This window comes from Petromyzon marinus, chromosome 5 (assembly GCF_048934315.1).
Source record: "Petromyzon marinus isolate PM22_M1 ecotype Great Lakes invasive population chromosome 5, UKy_Petmar_22M1.pri1.0, whole genome shotgun sequence".
Taxonomy (NCBI): domain Eukaryota; kingdom Metazoa; phylum Chordata; class Hyperoartia; order Petromyzontiformes; family Petromyzontidae; genus Petromyzon; species Petromyzon marinus.
Window position 1 is genome coordinate 13,618,410 of NC_133671.1, and position 23,456 is coordinate 13,641,865.

General features: G+C 44.0%; 1 protein-coding gene across 3 annotated transcripts in view; it reads right to left on the reverse strand.

Annotated features, from left to right (window-relative positions):
- LOC116939080 (polymerase delta-interacting protein 2-like) overlaps positions 1–23,456 on the reverse strand; it is a 38,397-nt gene that overhangs the window by 10,524 nt on the left and 4,417 nt on the right. Inside the window, exons 2-9 of one of the 3 annotated variants that reach the window (XM_032946997.2) lie at positions 22,899–22,980; positions 18,229–18,326; positions 16,407–16,506; positions 14,462–14,531; positions 12,984–13,091; positions 10,373–10,509; positions 7,418–7,444; positions 4,217–4,342 (exon numbers count right to left, since the gene is read on the reverse strand). In XM_032946997.2, the coding sequence (XP_032802888.1) occupies positions 4,217–4,342; positions 7,418–7,444; positions 10,373–10,509; positions 12,984–13,091; positions 14,462–14,531; positions 16,407–16,506; positions 18,229–18,326; positions 22,899–22,980 (748 nt within the window). Of the gene's footprint in view, positions 1–4,216; positions 4,343–7,417; positions 7,445–10,336; positions 10,510–12,983; positions 13,092–14,461; positions 14,532–16,406; positions 16,507–17,701; positions 18,170–18,228; positions 18,327–22,898; positions 22,981–23,456 lie in introns of those variants that run through there. The other 2 variants (XM_032946996.2, XM_032946998.2) reach the window with 2 other exon arrangements.

Consider the following 23,456-nt stretch of genomic DNA (forward strand, 5'->3'; position numbering starts at 1 on the left):
AACTGTACCCACTCTTGCCATTACAGTACCACTCTAGAGCACGTGTTATTTATTTACACATTTTATTTCATTTTTTTTTCTGACACGCACACTTGCCATCACAATGGAACACTGCGTGCTATCTGGCATACATCTCTGACGCACAAAGAAGCTAGACAAAGCATGCGGGCGCAACCATTGGCCCTATTTACTAATTGGACCGAGCTTGAGCCAAGGGCTGATTAGCTCATCTTCGGAAGGAGGCCCCAAGCACAAAGTATATTTTTATAAAGCCCGGTTGGTCTGTGCATGTCATCGAATTCCGGATGAACCCGTCAGTTTATGCTTCATACATACATCTGTCAAACAGCCGTTGTGTTTCTTGGGGTTAATCGACACGTGTGTTTGTGTGTGTGTTTATAAATGCACCTCTCATTAATGCGGCTGACCAGGCGCGCAGAGCTGTGGTGCTGAGAAAAATGCGCCACTATCTGGCAACCTGAGTTTGATTTGAACACAACACCGGTTGGGTCCACTATCGGAAGTTATTCTGGGTGACCGCGAGATCAGCTTAGCCTAAACATCGTGATGTGTGTCAACATCATGGCTGGAGAGACACAGGCGGCCGGATGTGGCTATGATCATACCACGGTCCACGTGTTGCTCCGTCAAACCTTTAATAGGTGTTAATTGACAAGAGCGTCAGCTAAGTAATTAAATATTAGCCATGTAACAATGCAATAATTCACTAATTAGCCTATTTCTTAGACGGAAGATAAATGCATCAATGAACGTGTGCGAGAATCCGATATGCATGATTTATGAAAATTATATGTAAATTCAATTTCTCATGTTACACTCAGTTTTTTCAGTTTATTTATTTTGCTATAGCCCTGTGAACCATTCGGCTCTTGAATCGGGTGCACCACAACAAATAAAAAAAACACGAACAAGAAAAACATCTTAAAGTGACTATGTGACTGTGCAAACAGAAAATCCAATAAAAAAACAGCAAAATATTCCTGAAAAAAGCACCGTACACCAACGCTGTGTGCAAAAAAATCCCAGTGGGATGCAAGTCAACAATAACAACCACAAGAAAACTTAGATTAAGGCCATCAGTCTAACTCCGTACTACAACAAAACAAACATGTCGAAACCAAAATTTTTTTTCCAAATCCCCAAAAAATAAAGTCATAATTGCAACGTAACAGTGATCACAGGGACTGACCGAATTTTTACTAGTGGATGGAAACAAAACTGTACAAATAATTATAAAAAAATGGGACAATATAAACAGCATGGTGAAAATGAGCCGAGTCTACGGTTGAATTGACTCCCCATCACGAACTAAGACATTCATAGAGTTGGTGGGGGGTGGGGGACGGAGGAGTTGAATCGTTCAATAGTTTCAGCGATCGGTGGTGATTACTGAACCGGTCATGGGCCTCCCCCCCACCTTCACAAACCTACACTGAGCAGCATGGTGAAGTATTGTTGAATATACACGATCCACCCGACATCGGGAGGCCTTCATCCAGCAGTGGATTGACAGAAGGCTGGAAATGTCTTTAGTGTTCATATTATTCTTTGTTCAAGTTTTTTTCTTAATCTTTTATCAAAGTACCACACTGTTGCATATACAGACGGAAAAAAAGTATTTGATTCTCTGCTGATTTTGTACGTTTACCCACTGACAGAGAAATGATCATTCTATAATTTTAATGGTAGGTTTATTTGAACAGTGAGAGACAGAATAACAAAAAAATCAAGAAAAACGCATGTCAAAAATGTTATAAATTTATTTGCATTTTAATGAGGGAAATAAATATTTGACCCCTCTGACGTTTGGTAACTCGAACCTTCAGCTCCCTCCACAGATTTTCTATGGGATTAAGGTCTGGAGACTGGCTAGGCCACTCCAGGACCTTAATGTGCTTCTTCTTGAGCCACTCCTTTGTTGCCTTGGCCGTGTGTTTTGGGTCATTGTCATGCTGGAATACCCATCCACGACTCATTTTCAATGCTCTGGCTGAGGGAAGGAGGTTCTCACCCAAGATTTGACGGTACATGGCCCCGTCCATCGTCCCTTTGATGCGGTGAAGTTGTCCTGTCCCCTTAGCAGAAGAACGCCCCCAAAGCATAATGTTTCCACCTCCATGTTTGATGGTGGGGATGGTGTTCTTGGGGTCATAGGCAGCATTGCTCCTCCTCCAAACACGGCGAGTTGAGTTGATGCCAAAGAGCTCCATTTTGGTCTCATCTGACCACAACACTTTCACCCAGTTGTCCTCTGAATCATTCAGATGTTCATTGGCAAACTTCAGACGGACATGTATATGTGCTTTCTTGAGCAGGGGGACCTTGCGGGCGCTGCAGGATTTCAGTCCTTCACGGCATAGTGTGTCACCAATTGTTTTCTTGGTGACTATTGGTCCCAGCTGCCTTGAGATCATTGACAAGATCCTCCCGTGTAGTTCTGGGCTGATTCCTCACCGTTCTCATGATCACTGCAACTCCACGAGGGGAGATCTTGCATGGAGCCCCAGGCCGAGGAAGATTGACAGTTCTTTTGTGTTTCTTCCATTCCAACTGTTGTCACCTTCTCACCAAGCTGCTTGGCAATGGTCTTGTAGCCCATTCCTGCCTTGTCCCTGACATCCTTGGAGAGCTCTTTAGTCTTGGCCATGGTGGAGAGTTTGGAATCTGATTGATTGATTGCTTCTGTGGACAGGTGTCTTTTATACAGGTAACAAGCTGAGATTAGGAGCACTCCATTTAAGAGTGTGCGCCTAATCTCAGCTCGTTACCTGTATAAAAGACACATGGGAGCCAGAAATCTTTCTGATTGAGAGGGGTCAAATACTTATTTCCCTCATTAAAATGCAAATCAATTTTTAACATTTCTGACATGCGTTTTTCTGGATTTTGTTGTTGTTATTCTGTCTCTCACTGTTCAAATAAACCTACCATTAAAATTATAGACTGATCACTTTCTTTGTCAGTGGGCAAACGTACAAAATCAGCAGTTGGATCAAATACTTTCTTCCCTCACTGTACGTATATTGTGAACTTGCCCGAGAGGAATTCTGCGACCGTTTGTGTGTCAAAGGGACAGAAGGCCACGTCCATGCAAACCCAGCCCTGTGGCTGGCTAAAAAGGTCCCTGTCAAACACTCGATACCGCGTCGTAACATTTCACATCGGGGGCCACTCAGCACGAAGCGTGGGCTGGAGAAGTTTAAGGGTCAGCGGGGGGGGGGGGGGGGGAAGGGGAGGTGTTGCTTGATGGTAACGGGTAAATATAATGAAAACATTGACGTTTAATAATAGCCCAGCCAAACGCAGTGGAACACATGCTTTTAACATAAGGTCATTACAACTTTGCAATGCACTACGGTGGTAATCAGATCGGGGCCGGCGTGTAACATTGCCTGGATTCGCCAAGTAAAAACGAGTCTCTGCTTATGATACATGCATAGATAATACAATTACAATCTTTTCGATTCGTGTATGTTGCAGGTACGTAAAATATCATTTCTTGCTCACATCTGCTCGCAGGTGCTCCATTAGAAGGAACTCTACAGCGCCCTTCTAGAGGCTATTTAGGCCAACTCTTTCACACTGGCCATCTAGGAAGAGGTGGGAGTACCACCCACAATTTACCCCCCCCCCCCCGCCCCACATGCGACCTGCCACTCAACTAACTTCAAAATATCCATTTATACTCCCATGCCAGGTGATCAAATGGGTGACGTCTGTAGTCAAGTAAGTTAATAATTACACCATTAGCAGCGTCCCAAGGTATGCATCCAGGTTGTATAGAATTGGCAATTGTAAATAATAATGGCCTGTAGCTAAGAGGTGGCTACATTCACCACAAAGCAAAACAAAATGAAGGTGAATTCTTGATACGAATCCTGACAATTGACTGAAATTCCAGAGGGGGTGAATCAATTTGTGGCAAGTTAGCACAATTCATTCCGTAAAATTATAGATAGGTGACCTTTAAAACCAGATAAGAGCCCATGAACATCAGGACTCTTATTCAATGACACACATATACATTGTTTGAAAAATGTTACAACACAATCATTAATACAAATCAAATAAAAAAAAAACATTTACACTCATGGAGCGAACGAAACGGTACGAGACCAAGAAATCAGTAACGATAAAAACGAGACTCGGCCCGAATCAAATCTCTGAATCGAATCGTGACCTCGACGCTCCTCACCCGGCCCACGACGCCACGTCCCCGCACGGTCTCCAGCGTCCCCGAGAGGCTGAAGATTCTCCAGTGTCGCTCCCGCAGCTGGATTGCTCCGTCGCCCAGGTTCTCCAAACGCACGCTGTAGCGCCACTGAACGTCCGCTCGCAGCGTGCGGATGAGAGAAGCCGCGTTTATTAGAACAAGTTGGGAAAAGTCATGCACAAGACGTGGATTACGCAACGCTTTCCAACGAGCCGCTGTCTGCAGGAAGTCATGAATCAGCAGCACGGAAGCAGACAAGGGGCCGGTGTCGGGGCAATTAGTTTGCGTATTTGCAAACAGTGCATTACTGCTCTAGTTACAGGTTCGCTCATCTTTATGAGAATTATAAATTGATTGTTGTACTGCACAGAACTAATGCAGAAACGCATTGAACATTCGTTGAATAACTGTTAAAAAGTGCAAGTATTATCAGTGATAATAATAGTAATAATTTACCACACTTGAGAATCTGCTGCTGGATTGAAGGCTTCCCCATGCTGTGCCTATCACGGAAAAGGTTTCACCATACACCACCTCTCTGGTCAGCGTAGGTAGAGCATTGGTGCAGTGGTTTTGCCATGACGCAATAAACCCAACTACCCATTTTCAAATCCGAGCTCCAACGACAAAATATGAACCGGTCCTGGCCATTCCCACCATTCAGAGTGGTTAAGCGGGTGAAAGGGGTAGGCATCCGTGCCAGTTCAGATATTGCTCGCGACTGATGTTGGCCAAGGCAGGGAATCAAACTCAGGTCACTGAGTTCTGAGTGTAAAGTGTGAACCACTGTATCAGGAAAATATTTATTTATAATAAAGGTTTTTGGGTTAGATCGCGTTTATTTATAAATGTGTCGTAACCCTCCACCACCCGACACGGCCAATCAGCAAAAAAAAGTGTCACGTTGACAAAAGACAAATAATTCACTACTTCAGCCCACCGGTGTGTTGAAGAGTTAATCCACATTTACAGTTTGAGTACGACGTTTCGCTGGTAAATACTTCCAGCATCATCGGGCAATTCGCCAGAATGGTAAAGCCCTCGCTTGCTCCCGGTTTTATATAGAGCAGCAGGGTGACGTCATCACTTAACTCATCAGGTGCAGTGATTAGAGGCGGAGGGGGGGTAATGTAATTATATAATCGATTAGTAATCAGTCATTGGTTATGATTAGTAATGAGTTGTAGATTAGTAATTCTTTAAACCGGGAGCAAGCGAGGGCTTTACCATTCTGGCGAATTGCCCGATGATGCTGGAAGTATTTACCAGCGAAACGTCGTACTCAAACTGTAAATGTGGATTAACTCTTCAACACACCGGTGGGCTGAAGTAGTGAATTATTTGTCTTTTGTCAACGTGACACTTTTTTTGCTGATTGGCCGTGTCGGGTGGTGGAGGGTTACGACACATTTATAAATAAACGCGATCTAACCCAAAAACCTTTATTATGAATAATATTGGTCGCGAAAGCCTACGTGTTAAACCAAAATATTTATTTATTTACTGTTATCATGGGGTAGGTAGGCGTCAGCCTCAGAGCCCGTCAGTTCACCCGAAACATCTCTTGATAGATGGCTAAAGTGCAGTCAGTATTTGGCACCATGATCACTATAACTTTCACCCTTGTGTGTACGTACGATACGATGATGTGTCCTATGGTTTTGGCTTTTGCTTACTGACACTGTCGACGTGTTTTACGAGTGTCTACTCTGCATACTCTTAGAATAGTTTTCTGCTTTTTAAATTGCTTACAATTCAGAACAAGTCTTGTGGTTTGCGGGGGAAAAAAATGCCATAGGTTTGTACATAGTTATTACATTTGTTTTGCATACACTCAATGGTGGAGCCAGGATTTTCAGGTAGGGGGGGGGGGCAACCCCTCCAGCAATGAAAAATTATCGAGGAGTTGTTAGTAAGTAAGGACTTGTCACTCTTTGGTTCTTTCGGTAAAGTCATGCAGAAAGAAAATAAATTAAATAACAAAACACGATGTTTCGATTGCAACACAAGCAATCGTCATCAGGTAGAAAACAAACCTAGTAAACTTAGAAATACAATGCAAAACAACACACATTTAGCAATCTTTGAAAGAACGTAATCAACCAGGTAGGGTGTTCACTGTTGTGTTAGTCGACTCTCTGTGTTGTATTGTATTTCTAAGTTCACTAGGTTTGTTTTCTACCTGATGACGATTGGTTGTGTTGCAATCGAAACGTCGTATTCTATTATTTAATTTATCTTCTTTCTACGCGACTTACCGAAAGAACCAAGGAGTAATTCCTGCAGTCACGAAAGCTTCAAATAAAGTTTTAAGGACTCGTCCCCTGCTTTATATTCGACGCATGCGCGGCGATGGCGCAACCATCGACCGAGGGTCGAATTCGAACCGTGTATGATCGGCATCGCGCTCGCTGAAGGTATTCCGCCTTCAGGGAAGTCGTGGACTGTGTACGCAACTGCGCACAATTCTGTGAGTCACTTATAACTGCTTTGCCATTACATATTGCCAATTATGGACTCAGACTATTGTCCTATCATCTCATAGAGTCCCTGGCACATAATAATGTACCACACAGTAGCAGTGGGGGTCGCAAAATGCCGATTTATTATTAATAAACCCCAATGATCCGATCGAAATTAGAGATTTCGATTGGATCATTGGGGGGGGGGCACGTGCCACCCCACCCCCCCGCGGGCTCCGCGAGTGCATATACTCTCCTGGCCAAACAAGCTACCCATAAGCATAATGGGGTACCTTAAGGAATCGTTCCATTATTTTTTAAAACATTAGCGATGCAAGGCCTTGATGCTCATAAAAAACTAAATCTATATGTGAAAGCCGATTACATCACTTTTAAAGCGGCCTATTTGAGGGTGAACACATCACCCAATCTCATTATATCTCAGAAGCTCAGGATGTTTGAGCCTGAATAGCGCTTGGATGGATGATCGCCATGCATAACCGGTGTTATAAGCTGTGGGGCTAGATTGGCGGGTGGTGGACAGCGGTGCAACAAAAATCCGTTGTTGTAAAGCACTTCTATGTTCCCCGCGTTCAGCAGCGCACACCGACTAGCATGGTGAAGCATTGTTAAATAATTCCAAAAGAACCAGCACGGCCCTCATCTAGTGCTGTACCAAAAAATGGCTGTGCATGTACATTAGAGGATGAACATTGCTTACCCAGTAAACATTTGAGTTTTGAGCCTCCTGCACCACACACAAACACACACAGGCACAACCACACAAAAACAGAGTTAAAAATACTTTGCAATTTTCATTCCTGTACAATTGCATCATAACTGAACAAGAGACTAAAATAGTGTTTTAAACTATCCACTTTCAAATATCTGATGGCAGGCCACTCTAAAAAGGTTTCGTATGCATTTTCTTCAAGCACTCTAAGAGGCTTTTCATTTCGTGATTTCAATACACAAACATTAGGTTACAAATAACGAATTACGGAGTCTGCCCACAGTTAGTTACGTTGCCCAATAATATATACACTCCGCAAGAAGCAGGGTCATTGTTGAGAATTGGGTTTCAGAAAAAAATGTAACATTATAGATTGGGTTGCATAATTACAACACCAACGATAAACCTAAGTGCATATCTTCAAATTGGGAATGACAGCGCCACTTAGTTTACCAACCAACGGACATTCTGCGTACGGGGATAAACAGTAATTACAGTGAAAGTGACTCGCAAAAAAGCCTGATAATAATAATAACAATGTGCGGACTACAGAGAGGTATTGCGGTGCCAGAAAATTACGACATTCAAGATTATAACAGGGAATATGTGTACCTGCTAATACCTGAGGTATAGGAAGCGTTGAAAGGTAGGGTTGTGGATTTGGAAAAGAACAGACACAGGATGTGACTAATGGAGAGGTGATGTGGTCTGGTTAGCCTATGAGTCCGACTAGCCATGATTCAAACTAAAATCTACGTACAAAAAACGAAATGCATGTGTATTAACTACTATATGTACCCAAGACGTCACTCCACGTCGACCAGCCCCCCTCATTAATAATCATGAACAGGTGACGTCCTCCAAATGGACACCCCCCCCCCCCCCCCCAATTAATAATAATTAGCGGGTGACGTAACTCCACATGGGGGGGCCCTTTGCCCGTCCAAGGACGGGTGCATTGCAATAAATCTGAAACTTGCAAGCGAAAAAAGCAGACCGCGACGTGATATTCACTGCATTAATACGTGTACAATTTGTAAGGGCGCGGTGACACATACCTAATTAATTTTAAGGTTATAATCGCTTGTTCATCACGACGTCCTTTTTACTTTGATGTCTCAACAACAGCGTCACGGAGATCACGTGATGACGTGAGGGTTCTGCCTTTGTAGTGAGGGTTGTGAGTTGACGCCGAGGAGAGGAGGCGCCTCGCCCCCCCCCATGTGGAGTGACGTCACCCACTAATTATTATGAATGGTGAGAGGGGGGGTGTCCATTTGGAGGACGTCACCTTATGATTATTATTGAGGGGGGCTGTTCGATGTGGAGTGACGTCACCTGCTCATGATTATTAATGAAGGGGGGGGTCCATGTGGAGGATGTAACATGTTCATGATTATTAATGAAGGGGGGGGGGGGGGGGTCCATGTGGAGGACGTAACATGTTCATGATTATTAATGAGGGGGGCTGGTCGACGTGGAGTGACGTCACGAGCGTTGCACACAGACATTCTTGGCTCATTATAGTAGGTAATAATAATGAGGGGGTGTCCATTTGGAGGACGTCACCTGCTCATGATTATTAATGAGGGGGGTTGGTCGACGTGGAGTGACGTCACTTGCACATGATTATTAGTGGGGGGGGGGGGGGGGGGAGTACTCCATATTGAATGATGTCACCCGCTCATGATTATTAATGAGGGGTGGGGGGGGTGTCCATTTGGAGGATGTCACCTGCTCATAAATATTAATGAGGGGGGCTGGTCGATGTGGAGTGACGTCACGAGCATTAGGGACAGACATTCATGGGTGATTATAGTAGGTATAAGTCTGTGTCACCGCGGCCTTACAAATTCCACACGCATTGATGCAATTAACATCACGTCGCGGTCTCCTATTCGCTTGCAAGTTTCAGATTTACTGCAATACACCCGTCCTTGGACGAGCAAAAGGCTAGTTATAAATAGACACACACGTACTATACAGTATATAAGTATATGTAATACATACATTAGTGTGTGTAGTCTACGCGAGTTCGTGTACAGACACAATAATTAAAAGTACTTACAGCATGTGTGCATGCTGTACATTATAGTCCTTATGTCTATATCATGCCACGTTAAACTTTTAAACAATTTTTTGGCCCACTGAGCTAAATATTTTTCAGAAGCGACCTGGCCACAACCGATAGCTCAAGGAATTGGGATTCTCACGTGGAAATTTATAGCAGCCAAATACTCTAAACATCATGTCACTCAGGCTCAAAAACCGACCACATCCAATCTTGATTAAATTTGACGCAGTTGTAGGTACCATGGAGGCATAACATTCTAAATTGGAGGTCAGTGAATCAAACAGCTTCAACGTTTTACATCATTGGATATTTGACCTTTTTTGGGTGGCCAAAAGGGTCAAGTTCTACATTAAAACCCATAACTCCTTTAATTTTTCGCCGATATAGAGAAAAACTAAAACATCGTTGTAAAGCTCTTATTCAGCCCTTTCAACCTTGTAAAATATAAGAGAGTGCATGTAATGTTCATGATTATTTTTCAGAAAGTTTGGTGACCTTGTCCCCGACGAAATAAGATTATTCAGAGGCTGGGAAAAGTGGGTACAAAAAAATCAAGTTGGGCACTTTGCGCAGTTGGCTACGTATGGTGCGAATGAAGTTCAATATACATCCATAACGTTCGTATAATTTAAACAACCAATTATTAATAAGTATGTTCGCGCATTATTCATGGTGGCTACTTGAGACAGCCGACAGGAACCGACAGTGACGTTTCTGTGCAACGCCACTGACCAGTAAGGCTGATCGCGACTGACCGCTTGATAGATGCGTGTATCGTGAGAGTAAGAACCGCCAGCAATCGATATTTGATCGATGCACCGCAACATGCCTACCGCAGAGGGCTCCGTGTTGGGGCTCGGTCTGCTCACCCGGGTGCCCATGTAGAAGGGGATGACAGTGACGCGCACGCCCTCTGTGGTCTCACGGTGCACGTCCGACAGCTCGAGCCATGGGTGGTTCTTCTCCTGCCACGTCTGCAGCGTCTCCTGCGCCACGAAGGCAGGCGCTGCACGCGGTAAATAAGGCAGCGACATTCACAGCCATCACAGCCTTCAAAGATTAGACCGTTTGGCTAAGTATGGTGAGAAAAAAGTTCAACGTACGTGCGTACAGGGTTACCGCCACTGTCGTGCTTTAGAAGTTCATATGTCGCGAAAATAACTGAAAATATGTCGACTTTATTTTTGCCGTCATATAATAATTATCATTTGTAATAGTGGTAGCATTATTGGCCAAGGAGGGAACACACGCCCGAGAGGAAGTCTGTCGAGAAGATGCAGCGGTGAAATCAGCTCGTGTAAAGGTACCAGATGGATTTATATATAGCAGGACAGTGACAGGTGGTGATGGCTCTGGGAGTCCTTCATCCAGTAGGATCAAGGACTAGTAATGATGAGTACTGGCATTCATACATAATCATAATAACGCTATTTGATCAATAATGAAACCCTTAAGTCTCAAGACACACATTCAGTACGGTGATATAAACAGCTCTAAAGAACCCCCTAAATTGGAAACTCATTTACTTAGAACTGCTTTTTGTGTTTAGTTTGTTGACCTTCCCCCACACCTCCGATTACCATGGTTGGCTACGTACGGTGTGAAAGAAGTTAAAAATACATACATACAAACCCAGAGTACCCAGTGAAAACCCGCACATACAAGGGGATAACACTCAAGGCTCTGCATAAATAGATAGAACCAATCTACTGAATCATCTAAGGACTTAACCCATTGCTCTACTGCCATCTCTTGGCCACCTCACCACCCCACACTTACAAACTCTGGTAGGCACTGGCGGCCACGCACCAAAGGATGAACCACGATTAAACCTGTCGAGCTTCCGAGATCTGATGCGATCAATTGGGTACATTTCTAGTGAAAGTCAGAAGCTGGAAGTAAAGCCCATTGAGCTATACAGCTTTTTTTCAACAGGTGACAACAGCGACAGCAAAGTGTTACATCGTGACACCATCCTGAAGTAGGGAGTTTGTATGTATGTTGAACTTCTTTCGCACCGTACATAGCCAACCGTTATAATCCGACAGGTGGAAATGATGAATTTCCATGCACAAGAACCAATGCCAACCCACGTCACCACCCTGATGCAGAACATTTTGAAATGAATAAATGTTTCAAGAGGGGAAACGCATGAGCTGGAAAACAAAAAAATAAGAGACCAGACATTAAACCAAAAATGGCATCACAACCAAAGTGGGGGCCTGATGGATATAACTGGAGATGGGACTCCCGCCAAAAGGGCAGACACTCACGAGGGGCCTCAGCAATGAGAAGCTGGCGTGATGAAATTAGAGCACACGTGACACACAAATTACATGTGCAAAGTACTTGAAAGTGGCGGTGTCAACAGACATCCACTTAGCAGGGAAGCAAGAAGGGATTGTCATGTTGTCCTGTTTACGTTTGAGAGTCATCAATAACAATAATTAGAAGGATTCCAATTCTTCCTCTTTGGTTCTTTCGGTGAAGTCATGTAGAATGAGAATAAAATAATAAAATAATATATTTTATTCTCATTCTACGTGACTTTACCGAAAGAACCAAAGAAGATGAATCCTTGCAGTCACGAAAGCTTTAAATCGAGATTCACATTCTCCCCTGCTGTCCCCAAGGTCTGGAACTCTCTTTCCCCCAAGCCATACGTGCTGTCAACTATCTCCCTGCCCCTTTTGCAGTCAAGGCTCAAGAACTACATTTTTTGCTCTGCCTATTCCAAACCGGCTCAGAAACAAAATAAATGTGCCCACTGTTTCTGTACAGCATCTTGAGATGCAGCGGTGAAATACTGTAAACTGTAATTAAAAATATTGCTGCTACAGCCAACTCTTGATAATCTGGCGTAATGGGGCAGGGGTGGGGGGGAGAGATGGCCTGGATAAAACACAAACATGGATAATGCAAAGAAAATGTAATTAAGTATAAAAACAAATTCATAGTAAAATAGGGGAGAAGATGTAAAATGTAATATTTGTGTTTTTTTTAATGCCACTTAAAGTAAACGGTTAATTAGTCAACATGTTTGGGGTTAAGTGGACACTGAGTTAGCAACGCAGGAGTGAGGAGCAGCAAGTAATAGAACTAGGGTGCGAGTAAAAACAAAAACGGTAAAGGCACAGCCCTGCAATTTGTTGCTTACGCCACTGCTGGCTTACGCGCCTCCACTATAAGGGAGATCTAGAGAGACTATGTAGAGGGTATTTGGCCCACACTTGCACGCTGGCCAGACGTTTTGGAAGAGTTTTGAGTACGACAACTCTACCCCAGCGCATTTGACTTTCCGACTGCTTAACTGCAGTGTATTCATTCATCCTGCGGAGTGGACAGACACGGCGGCGGGGGCGGGGGGGGGCATTTAAGAAACTTGCCCCCTTGTTTCAACTACTGAGCCAGGAGAACAAAGCGGCGACCTCTGGATTGACAACAAGAAAAAGAGGGCTGGCTGGGGTACGTGAGACTCACTGTGTCCTGGCTGATGCTGCAGGAACTTGTGGAAGAGCTCGTGCTGCAGAGGGGTCGGGCTGGAAGACATGTAGGGCAGCACGTCCTCGTGGCCTACATAGTCCAGCCCTGCGACACACCGGCACATCGCCCCGTCGATTTTAAATCACACGCACGTGCACGATACTGACCGTGAGGACCAACAACAACAACCACCACCACCGCACCAACAAGCAATTAAATTCACTTTTCGAGGAACCATTATTACACTAACGTGGTTAAAGGGGCGTCGAAGACGTTTGGTATTCTTCTTTACGTCAATGCCTTCTTGACCCCTATAAATTAGCATACATCTCCTTCATATATCTGTTCATCCGCATGGAAACATTTTAAGTATTTTTTTCCACCTCCCATCAAACACAATGCCTTCTGACAGTGCTTCTTCACCTCTGATTAGTCATTTGTACATTTGCAGACGTATGGTTCACAACGTTTTATGAACCCTGTACCACTGTGCATAAACAATAATTTAGTTAATCCACCGCTGAATGACGGCCATCTCATGCCGTATGAGTCATGGGAGTTTTTTTTACCACATTGTCGGTGAAGATGGGGAGTACATATACATGGGAGCACAAAAGTGCAATACAACAATGGAGTTTGCTGCACGGACATCTGCTGCCTACAACAAAGCCCATCAGGCTATGTATCGGAGTCCCCATCCAAGCACTGTCCAAGGTGCTAATCTTCGAAGATATGGCAGGCGCATACTATGTGAATTGCTTATTATTTATTGTTATTTTAGTGTCATAAGTGCTCTCTATTGCTGGCCGCTTCGGGTTGTAGGTTTTGCAATTGTGATTAACAAAAACCAAAGCAAAACTATGAACTTGCATGCAGTTTTCCTGACGGTGGATCTTGAGCTCCAGTCCTCATGCCTGTGCCCGTCCGCGCTCCATGTCCTCCCAATCAACAACGGTACAACGGCGTGCAACGTACATCACACAGTGGATTGGCTATTGAGTGTGCAGGCAGTTAAGCTGCACCAGTGCTCTCAGGCCGAAGAGGCTCAGGAGCGAGACTACAAAGAGCGGGAAGGCAGACAGGGGACCCCGCCCCATTTCATTCCTTGCAAGCTACACGCCACCGGTACATCATACGATTCGTATGAATGACATCTGAATGGGAAGCACGGAAAATATGGAATGCTACGGCGCTGCATGCGTAATGCAAGCATGGGCTAAAAACAGAACAGGTGACTGACTCATCACCGGGTGTCCTGGTTTAAGTTGAGCTCAACCAAGCGGCTGAAAGCGGCGGTGCCCTTTAATTAGACAAAGTCTCTCCCTATGAACGTACCTGACCTAAATAATGTAATGTTCACGCGGCTCAAAACTTGAGTGCCGCCGGTGTCAAAAAGCAAGCTCAACTCAACACGACACTTCCGAGCACTAGCTGCCGTGATGGGCGATTAATTTTTCAAAGACTTTTGTGTTTACCGGGGATTGCGTAGAGCACCCTGCTGTCGTCGTGGCTTCCCAGAAATGTCACCGCTTCGGTCTGTGCTCTCTGCCGGGAGATAAATACAGCCGTGAGCATACAGAACCATTTGATGCTTACACATATCCATCCCCAGCGACAGAGGTGTCTGTGTGGCTTGGAGGTCAGAGCACTGCCATGGCACCACTGAGATCATACGTTCTAATCCAGGTGGTCGCTCGTGACTCAAGTATAGCGAGCTGATGGTGTCAGCCTGGTCACCAATGACCGTAACAAAAGAGCCACAACATGAAATTTGGTTCCGCATTTAAGTTAGCTATATACTAGCTCTGAAGATAAACATTTCAATTTGACCGTCATAAAACAAACATTCATACTCGTTGGTTTTATTCGGTTAAGTCACGTAGGTAAAAAAAAACAAATTAAAAATTAAATGAAAGAAACAATTAAAACAAACATTCTTCTGAAGTACTGCACTATACTGTGTGGGTCAGAGATCACTGGAAGGGATCTCTGAGGTAGCTCCCTTGTATCCACTTGTGGGCCGTATTCTAACAAAAATGTGTTGTACTGCTCCAAATGATATAATTGGGAGGTTACTGTAAAAACAAGTAACATGACATCAGCAGTGGCTGTACAACAGAAAAAATATCAGTTTGGTAAACTGTAAATTACATATTGGTAATTAGCGCACTGCATTATGAACCCAGGTATCCAAGTTTAATTCCCAGCCATGGCTAACATCTGGCAAGCGATAGCTGAACTGGTCCTGGGTTCCCCTTCATCACCCATATTGACCGGCATGGTGAAGTACAGCAAAAACGACCCCCATAACCGACACGATGTGATTAGACAATTCATCCAAAGACAAAAGACAAAGATCCTCCGTATAGCCTTAACAGACTGTAGGGGCAAGTGCTGTTAGTGAGCACCTATGAAGGCCGGAACGGTATACGAGGGGGTGGGTGGCCAGCACCACGCCCGACCGCCTTTGCCTCCCCAGTGGCGGTGTTTACACACCGCACCAGGTACTCATTTGAGGCTGAGTCGACCTCGGGGAGGCCCAGGACCGGTTCAGATAATCGTCACTGGTGTTGGCCATGAGCGGGAATCGAACCCGGGTCGCCAGGTTCATAGCGCAGCGCGCGCTAACCGCTACACTACCGCTCATCCAGTAATGGATTCACACAAGACCATACATGAGTTCAGTTATTTCTTCTACATACTATTGCCAAATCATTGAGTGTCAAGCAAAGTTTAATGTCTCATGGACCGTATTTACGAGTCAATGTCCCAGCAGAACATTATCAAAGGGTGGAAAGTGGCCTCAAAGATGCAAACCGTGAACCCCAGAGAGAAATGCTCCAACCAGTAAGAAGAAGCACATAGGCCGGCCAGCCAGCCACCCAAGTCGCGTTAAGCACTTTACTTGATCTTACTTATGTTTTAAAGGAAACAACTGTAAAGGACTCAATGTCATGTGAGCTCACGCTGTTTCCAGGAACACCGTGGCGAAAACACGCACGAACATGAGACGGAAGGGAACGGGAGAGTTGTCTCTCTCGTGGCGGCCCATTAGCGCGGAGGGACAATGCGTCTAAATGCAGCAACTTGGCAAAGGACTTCAATAATTTACACAGATGGACACTCAACGATAGAGCAAAAACAACCTACAAAACAGCTGACTGGCTTGGAGATGCCAAAGAGAACTGAACAAAGTGAAAAATGTCTAAAGAGTCATTAATTTTTAATAGGTTCATTGATTAAAAATCAATTATCACGCTCACGACACATGCATAAAATTGCGCGTGTAAGTATTGATTTTTTAATGATTTATGAAAAACTATATTTTTATGCCATCGAACAAATAAGTTCAAGAGACGGAAAAACAAACAATAAGGCAATTCTACAATCGGGAAGTTTGTCCGTAGCGCGTGAACTCACAATGTGGGGGCAGTCTCTCGAGTCGATGAGGACCTGGTAGTACGTCTGGGTTTTTCCTGACACCTCCTTTGCGCTAGGAGTGTCGACCTCCTCCTTCTTACTGTAACAGAGCGAACATAAGCAGGTCAGTCGAGCAACTCAGAGGGTGGGAGAATTAATGCATGATTAAACGCATTGTACAGAAGGCGTGTGACAACTATTTTCCTGGATGAACATTTGTGAGGTAAGAAGGGAAAGAACAGAATAGGTACCGCTGCAATTTTAAGATCTACATGTAGAAAATGTAGTTTTTCCGTCCGTGAGCCAGTCTGACAGTCACAGCATTATCTTGAGTATTTTTCATGATGCTCGGTTGACTCAGAGCTCATTATGAGCAAAACGAAGCAGGAACTCATGGTAATAATGACCTATGTACAATCGATGAACTTTTGATTTAGGTAATAAAAAACGAAATCCGTCACCTTGCCAAATCTGGCAACGATTTAGAAATGTATAAACTGTCTCCCCACTCCTTTAATTGTTGGAGCTGTGCCATTCATAGGATAGGCTGGTATCAGTTTGTTATACACAACAGAACTGTAGTCTATCCACTGAATAGGCTACCGAGGCTGCCCTTGGTGCCGCCTATGGTAGTCAACAGAATTGTAGTCTATCCACCACTGAACAGGCTGCCCTTGGTGCCACCTACTGGCATTCGTTGAGCTGCTCTTGAGCTCATATAACCAAAGCGTTCCACAATTTCCTTGACGGGTGTTGCGGAAATTTCATATCACCTCTCGCCTCCTGCCCTTGAAACTTATTCAAAAAAAGATAGTTTTAATCTTATCCCCAATGTTGCCTTAATTGTGTTATCAGCCTCATCATGAGAGAGTATCCATGCAGATCTCTCACAGAGAATGCATATCTTCATGCTCGAGAATGGCCCACAAAAGTGGCCATCACACAACTGTATCCGAGATCCTTTGAAATAACCTCTGTTCTACGCAGCAGGGGGCAGCATTTTCCACACCCACGAAGCTAATTAGAGCAATGTCCATAGAATACCAGTAAAAATTGTAATAAAAAATTATCAGTCACAATTTAGCCCCAATTAAGTAAAATCCAACTTTACTGTGACTTATTTTTTTAAGTTCGAGGTTAAGAGGATGAGACCATCAATTCCCTCCACTTGGGTACCCAGTTTAATCTAAGGCAACTGCTCGGATTGAAATCGAGAATCTCACTTTTGAGCCACTCGTTCATCTTTGTCCCTGCAACCTTTGTGACTTTAGCATCTCACCATGTGCGATTCTCACCTGATGCCCATGCTGGAAGGGACATCACGATCGTAGAGACGAGCCAACCATGGTACCCAGTTTAATTTCAGGCAACTGCTTGGATTGAAATCGAGAATCTCACTTCTGAGTCATTCGTTCATCTTTGTCCCTGCAACCTTTGTGACTTTAGCATCTCACCATGTGCGATTCTCACCTGATGCCCATGCTGGAAGGGACATCACGATCGTAGAGACGAGCCAACCATGGTACCCAGTTTAATTTCAGGCAACTGCTTGGATTGAAATCGAGAATCTCACTTCTGAGTCATTCGTTCATCTTTGTCCCTGCAACCTTTGTGACTTTAAGCATCTCACCATGTGCGATTCTCACCTGATGCCCATGCTGGAAGGGACATCACGATCGTAGAGACGAGCCAACCATGGTACCCAGTTTAATTTCAGGCAACTGCTTGGATTGAAATCGAGAATCTCACTTCTGAGCCACTCGTTCATCTTTGTCCCTGCAACCTTTGTGACTTTAAGCATCTCACCATGTGCGATTCTCACCTGATGCCCATGCTGGAAGGGACATCACGATCGTAGAGACGAGCCAACCATGGGAACAGTATGACGCCGCGATACCCAAACACGCGGTGAAGGAACAGCTGAGCGACAGACGAACAGGGAAAACCATGGAAATGAGCCGTTAAGATGTAAACAACATTAACAATGCTTTTCAACTCCAAGCCCTATGACGCCTAATGATTATCTTTTCGTGTATATAAACTAACAAGCACTGCCAATGAGTTTTGTAAGTTTTGTACGTGGAAAGGTATGGAAAAAATTTCATACTTTCTGAAACTGTCATGTGACAAAAATCTGAAGATCACTGACAGATGTAAACCAGTCCTGTTTTTCCAGTTTGATGGGATAAGATGTGGCAACAGATGAACGCCTGTGAAGTACAGTGCACAACACTACAACGTAACAGTAATGGAAATAAATTCACCAAATTAGTTACCAGTAAAGCTGGAAAAAGTTCAGCATAAAAAACCTATACAACCTAAAACCGAACTAGTCGAGTTGAGAAAACACCATTCACCACCCAAATTTTTTTTCTGAAAATGCATAACATGCACATGTGGATAATTATGCACATTATATTCTTCTTTGTCAGAAACATGTTCAGGAGCTAAATGCCAATGTTAAGCCACAAGAAGGCTTAGGGACAGAGTTTGTAAACTTTCGTTAGTCCTCCTCCGTTTGAGGAGCAGACAAGTGTTTTTTTTTTCTATATGATCCATAGTTTGGGTTGCATGGTCACAATCACAACTGTGCCTTTCTTTAAATTTTCATTCAAAAGGAGATGCGCCCATCGGCGTGTTAATGTACTGATATGGTTGATGGTTCCACCAGTGTGTTCAATGAATGTCAAAGCCAGGAGGTGTGCAATGTTTTGGGTCCCAAATGAGTTATTTATTGTGGACGTCTGCGTTGTTCCACTGTTCACCAGCATTCTTCCAGATCTGGGTAATATTCTAGGATGGCAAGTGTGATCCCAGGAGGAGAATTGTGCACTTCAGTCGACAGCGAGGTACATTGTTGAGGTGTTGACTGATGGGTATGTAAACACCCTTTCAGTTTGCATGTCTCTGAGCATATTTGGTGGCAGAATGTTCACCTCTACAGGGAGCCAGGGGCTTCAATGTCCCGGTTATGATGCGCATTGCATGATTTAATTGTGCATCTGGCTGTTTTCTGTCTGAGCTCCTGGATCAGGCTGAAGCAAAATGAGAGGGTGTTGGTTTGCAGCACGTCACCTGAGGCACCCCAGGTTGTTCCTGCAAGTTTCTGGGGCTTGAAGTTCAGGCTTCTTTCCATGACAGCCCCTATATATATTGGGTGTTGAGTCAAGTGCATTGAGCTACCACAGAAGGACACATCGAGAGTGTTATCTGCTGCATGAATATGAATGTTCAGGTGAAAAGTGCTTGTGGTGGTTTTTGAAGGATTTGGTCATAGTCTCCAGGGATGGAAATATCCCCCCAATAAAATCAGCTCATCTGTTAAGAGTATTGGTAATGTTCTTGAGGTTTGCACCCTGTAAAGCAAGAGCTATGGCATCTGCATATGTGAACTTGCAAAGATGATGTACATGGTAGGTCACTTATGTTAAAAAGCGACGGTGCTAGTACCGAGCCTTGAAGGAGGCCATTATTTATAATTCTCTTGTAGCTGTGTGTTTATCAGCGAGGTGTACCCTAAAAGTACAGTTGCTGAGCATCGCATCGATTAGCTGTACCAGTCGAACAACATCTGATGATTTTGGCCAAATTCAGTAGCAGGCTGCTAAACATGACGCCAGTGTCGTAGGCAACAGAGAAGTCAATCAATGCTGTGCCAGTTTTTCCTGTTGACGGTGGAAACCAGCTTCTAGGAGAGTGGTGAAGGCAACGGTCAGTTCGCAGAAAATACAGCCAGTTCGAAATCATGCATAGTTCGGGAGGGAGTTGGGAGTTGATAATGGGGAAAATCTTGCGAAGCATTACTAATTCGACTTCACCCAGAGATCAGATAGGGGGATAATATAGGTTGATAGGGAGTTTAAATGGGTTTGGATTATAATAAGGGCACGAAGGAGGGGGAGGGAGGCAGATAAAGTGTAGAAGAGGAAATATAGGCCAGCTGTGAGTCGTTCTTTTTGGTTTCCTCAACGAGTAATAATTAAAAGAGTGGGAATTAGAGTAGTTTCGAAGGACGATATAAAATATAAGTAGGTTGGAAGCTCCGAAGGTAATACATAGAAGGATTTGAATAAGTAGGGAAATTATTGTTTTTTTGTCGTGTAATTGGTTCAGTCTTTATGTGTGCTTGGCTGGCTATAATAGTCAGGGGGAGAAGTCAACAGAACAATATGATTAATGGGCATGAAAATTGGTCAATGCTTAAAAGGGAGTTGGCTGAATTGTGTTCAGCTACATCTATATTTAATATGAGTGTTGACAGAGTGCAATTAAAAAGCTGAAGGAGGTTGTAGCAGTTCATAGCAGATTTTTTTTGTTAATTAAAAAGGTTATTGGGACTAGTATAATCGAGGGGAAAATGAGTTTTAGCATTTTAGTAGGTTTAGGGCTTTTAGTTGGTCAGTATTATGAGTATGAGCTGTTGCGATTATTAGGGATAAACCTATACCAGCTTCACAGGCTGAGAAGGTTAAAATGATAAGTAGTGCTGCTATAATTGGGAGCGAGGTATTGTTTAAGGCTCATAGTGCACATTCCATCAGCTTGGAGGTTGAGGACAAGAGGGATAGTGGCTTGTAGCTGGAGTGCAAGCTTTGTGGCTTTCTGGATTTCAGAATGGCGATAACTTTGGCTTAATTCCATTATTTTGGGATTTCTCTGTCCTGTGTATGACAGTGAAAAGGTTTCCAAGATATTTGTCCATATAGAGGACACAGGCTATCATATCCCGGTGCCTTGTTTGACTTTGTGGCCCAAAGGGCCGCTTCCACTGAAGGTCAGTTCAAACAGAGCACTGAAGGGCAGCGCAAACTCTGTGACATCTGTGTGTTCGGTGCATCAACTCCCCGTGAAAATTCCATGAAGTATCATGATTCAGGATGATGATTTGTTGCAAGTGGAGAGGAGTAGTGTGAGCAACCATGAGGGAGCGAACAGAGGGAGGTGCGAGCGAGTTGACAGCCGAGGATGACGTCATGTCACGGGTGCAGTAAGGGGGTACCTTCGGGAACAAAGGCGGGTTCCGAGCTAGGGGAAGGAGCCGCCAAGGGGGGTAATTAAGAGGGACACCGTGACGAAGGCGTGGTCCTTGTGGGGAGCCAGGCGGTGTTGTATGAACCCTCGTTCCATGCAGACGAGTGGGAGAGCGAAGGGGATAGCCGAGAGCAGGGCTCCGAGTATTGAGTAAGAACCGGCTGAGAGAGAGGGTTCTTTCTCCTCGTCGCCGGGCGGTGTTGGATGAACCCCCGTCCCGTGCAGACGAGCGAGAGAGCCCCAAGGGATAGCCGAGGGTAGGATAATATAGAGTTCGGGGGTCCAGGGTAACGACCAAGAATAGAGAGCACCTACCTCTGGTGTGAGTTACAGTGTCGTGTGAACAGTGTTAATAAATGGCATCAGCCCTTAAAGTGAATTCCATCTCCGCGTGGTCGTTCTGCACAACACAAGTATGAATGTGTTTTGTGTTACGCTGTGGTGTGTGTAATGATCCCTAATAATAATTATAATTCAATGGAGATTAAACGTGGTAACCATTGCTGTGTACTCTGTAAAACTTGACAGGACTTTCCTGACAAACGGTCACAGCACTCCAGTGAGGCTTCCCTGAGTAAACAAGCTTCGTACTAACAATGGCCAAGTGAGCTCATTGCATAAATGTAGGCATTGAAAAACAGCATTTATTATGCATGATATTGCATGCATGACCATGGAGGTTAACAATCAATATTAATCAATAAAAATTACACACTGTTACACGCCTAGCATTAACCAACTGAAAAAAAATACCCATGACAAATATTTAACTTTCTCATGTATTAAATTGACTGTAAGATTTTTTTTATTGAGAAAATATATATTGTACTTGGCCATATGCATAGACTTAACAAGTGACAAATAAAGTGTGTTGAAAAGCCCCGCATCCAACAGAAAATATTGGTCATCTCATTGCAGCTAAGCACTTGCACTTAAGTAATGGGGCCTCTTTAACCAAATCACCCGGAATGCCCCAACCTCACGTGATCACAGAAGCTAAACTTGAGTGAGCCTGCAAAGTGCGTGGATGGGTTACTGCCATGGGTAGTGTTATGTGTGCTAGGAGGCCACGTTGTGAGCTGGAAGGTGCAGTGCAGCAAAGTCTGTTTTTGTAATGTACTTCTATGAATGTATGTTGAACTTCGATCGCACCGTACATAGCCAAACGTGCTAATCGGAGGTTATCTCATGTATATGTTCTCCTGCCTTCACCATTCTGCATTGGAGTGTTGTAGTAAAATATAAAACCCACTACTCACACGGCACAGGGAGAATCTCATCCAGTAGCAACTTTACAAAAGGGCTATGTATGTGCGCACACATGTACATGAGTAATGGAGGTTACACAAGTAAAAAGGCACAGATCTAAAGCAAACAAAGCCCTGTGCAATGATCAGCATGTGGCCTTTGATCTCTGCTCCACATACCAGAACCCCTTTAAAAGTATTCTGATGTTCTCACCTGTCCTGTCTCATATCTTCCTTGCAGCTTTGGTGTTTCAAACACCCCCACTGGCTCCAGCACCTTTCCCGCTGGCCTGTTTCTGTAAAAGGAAATAATTATACTTAGTCTCTCAAAACATACCAAATACAACATAGGTTATCAAACCTTACAGTTATTTGTAGTGTTTTTTTTGCCATATATCTTTGTAGTAATGACAGGATAAATGGAGTACAATAGTCATTATTCAACCCTGCAGATTTAAATTCATCAAGATAAATGTTGCCCATATGATATAATGACTCATGCCTATAACCAAAGAACATAACATGTGCCCAATCGCATTAACTTAGATGGGCAATCACCAAGCACAGCAGGCTTTTCTAGGCTATGGAGCAATGTGGTGGGCAACAGAGGGCAGTGCAGAAAAATCCACTGCTGTATGTACTGTACTTCAACAACCCAAATTGACCAGCACGGTGCAATACGGTCAAATAATTCCCACAACTACACGTCATGGACAGGCCCTCTTCCAGTAGCGGACCGACTAAATGGCTCTACGTGTACTTATAGTATCGC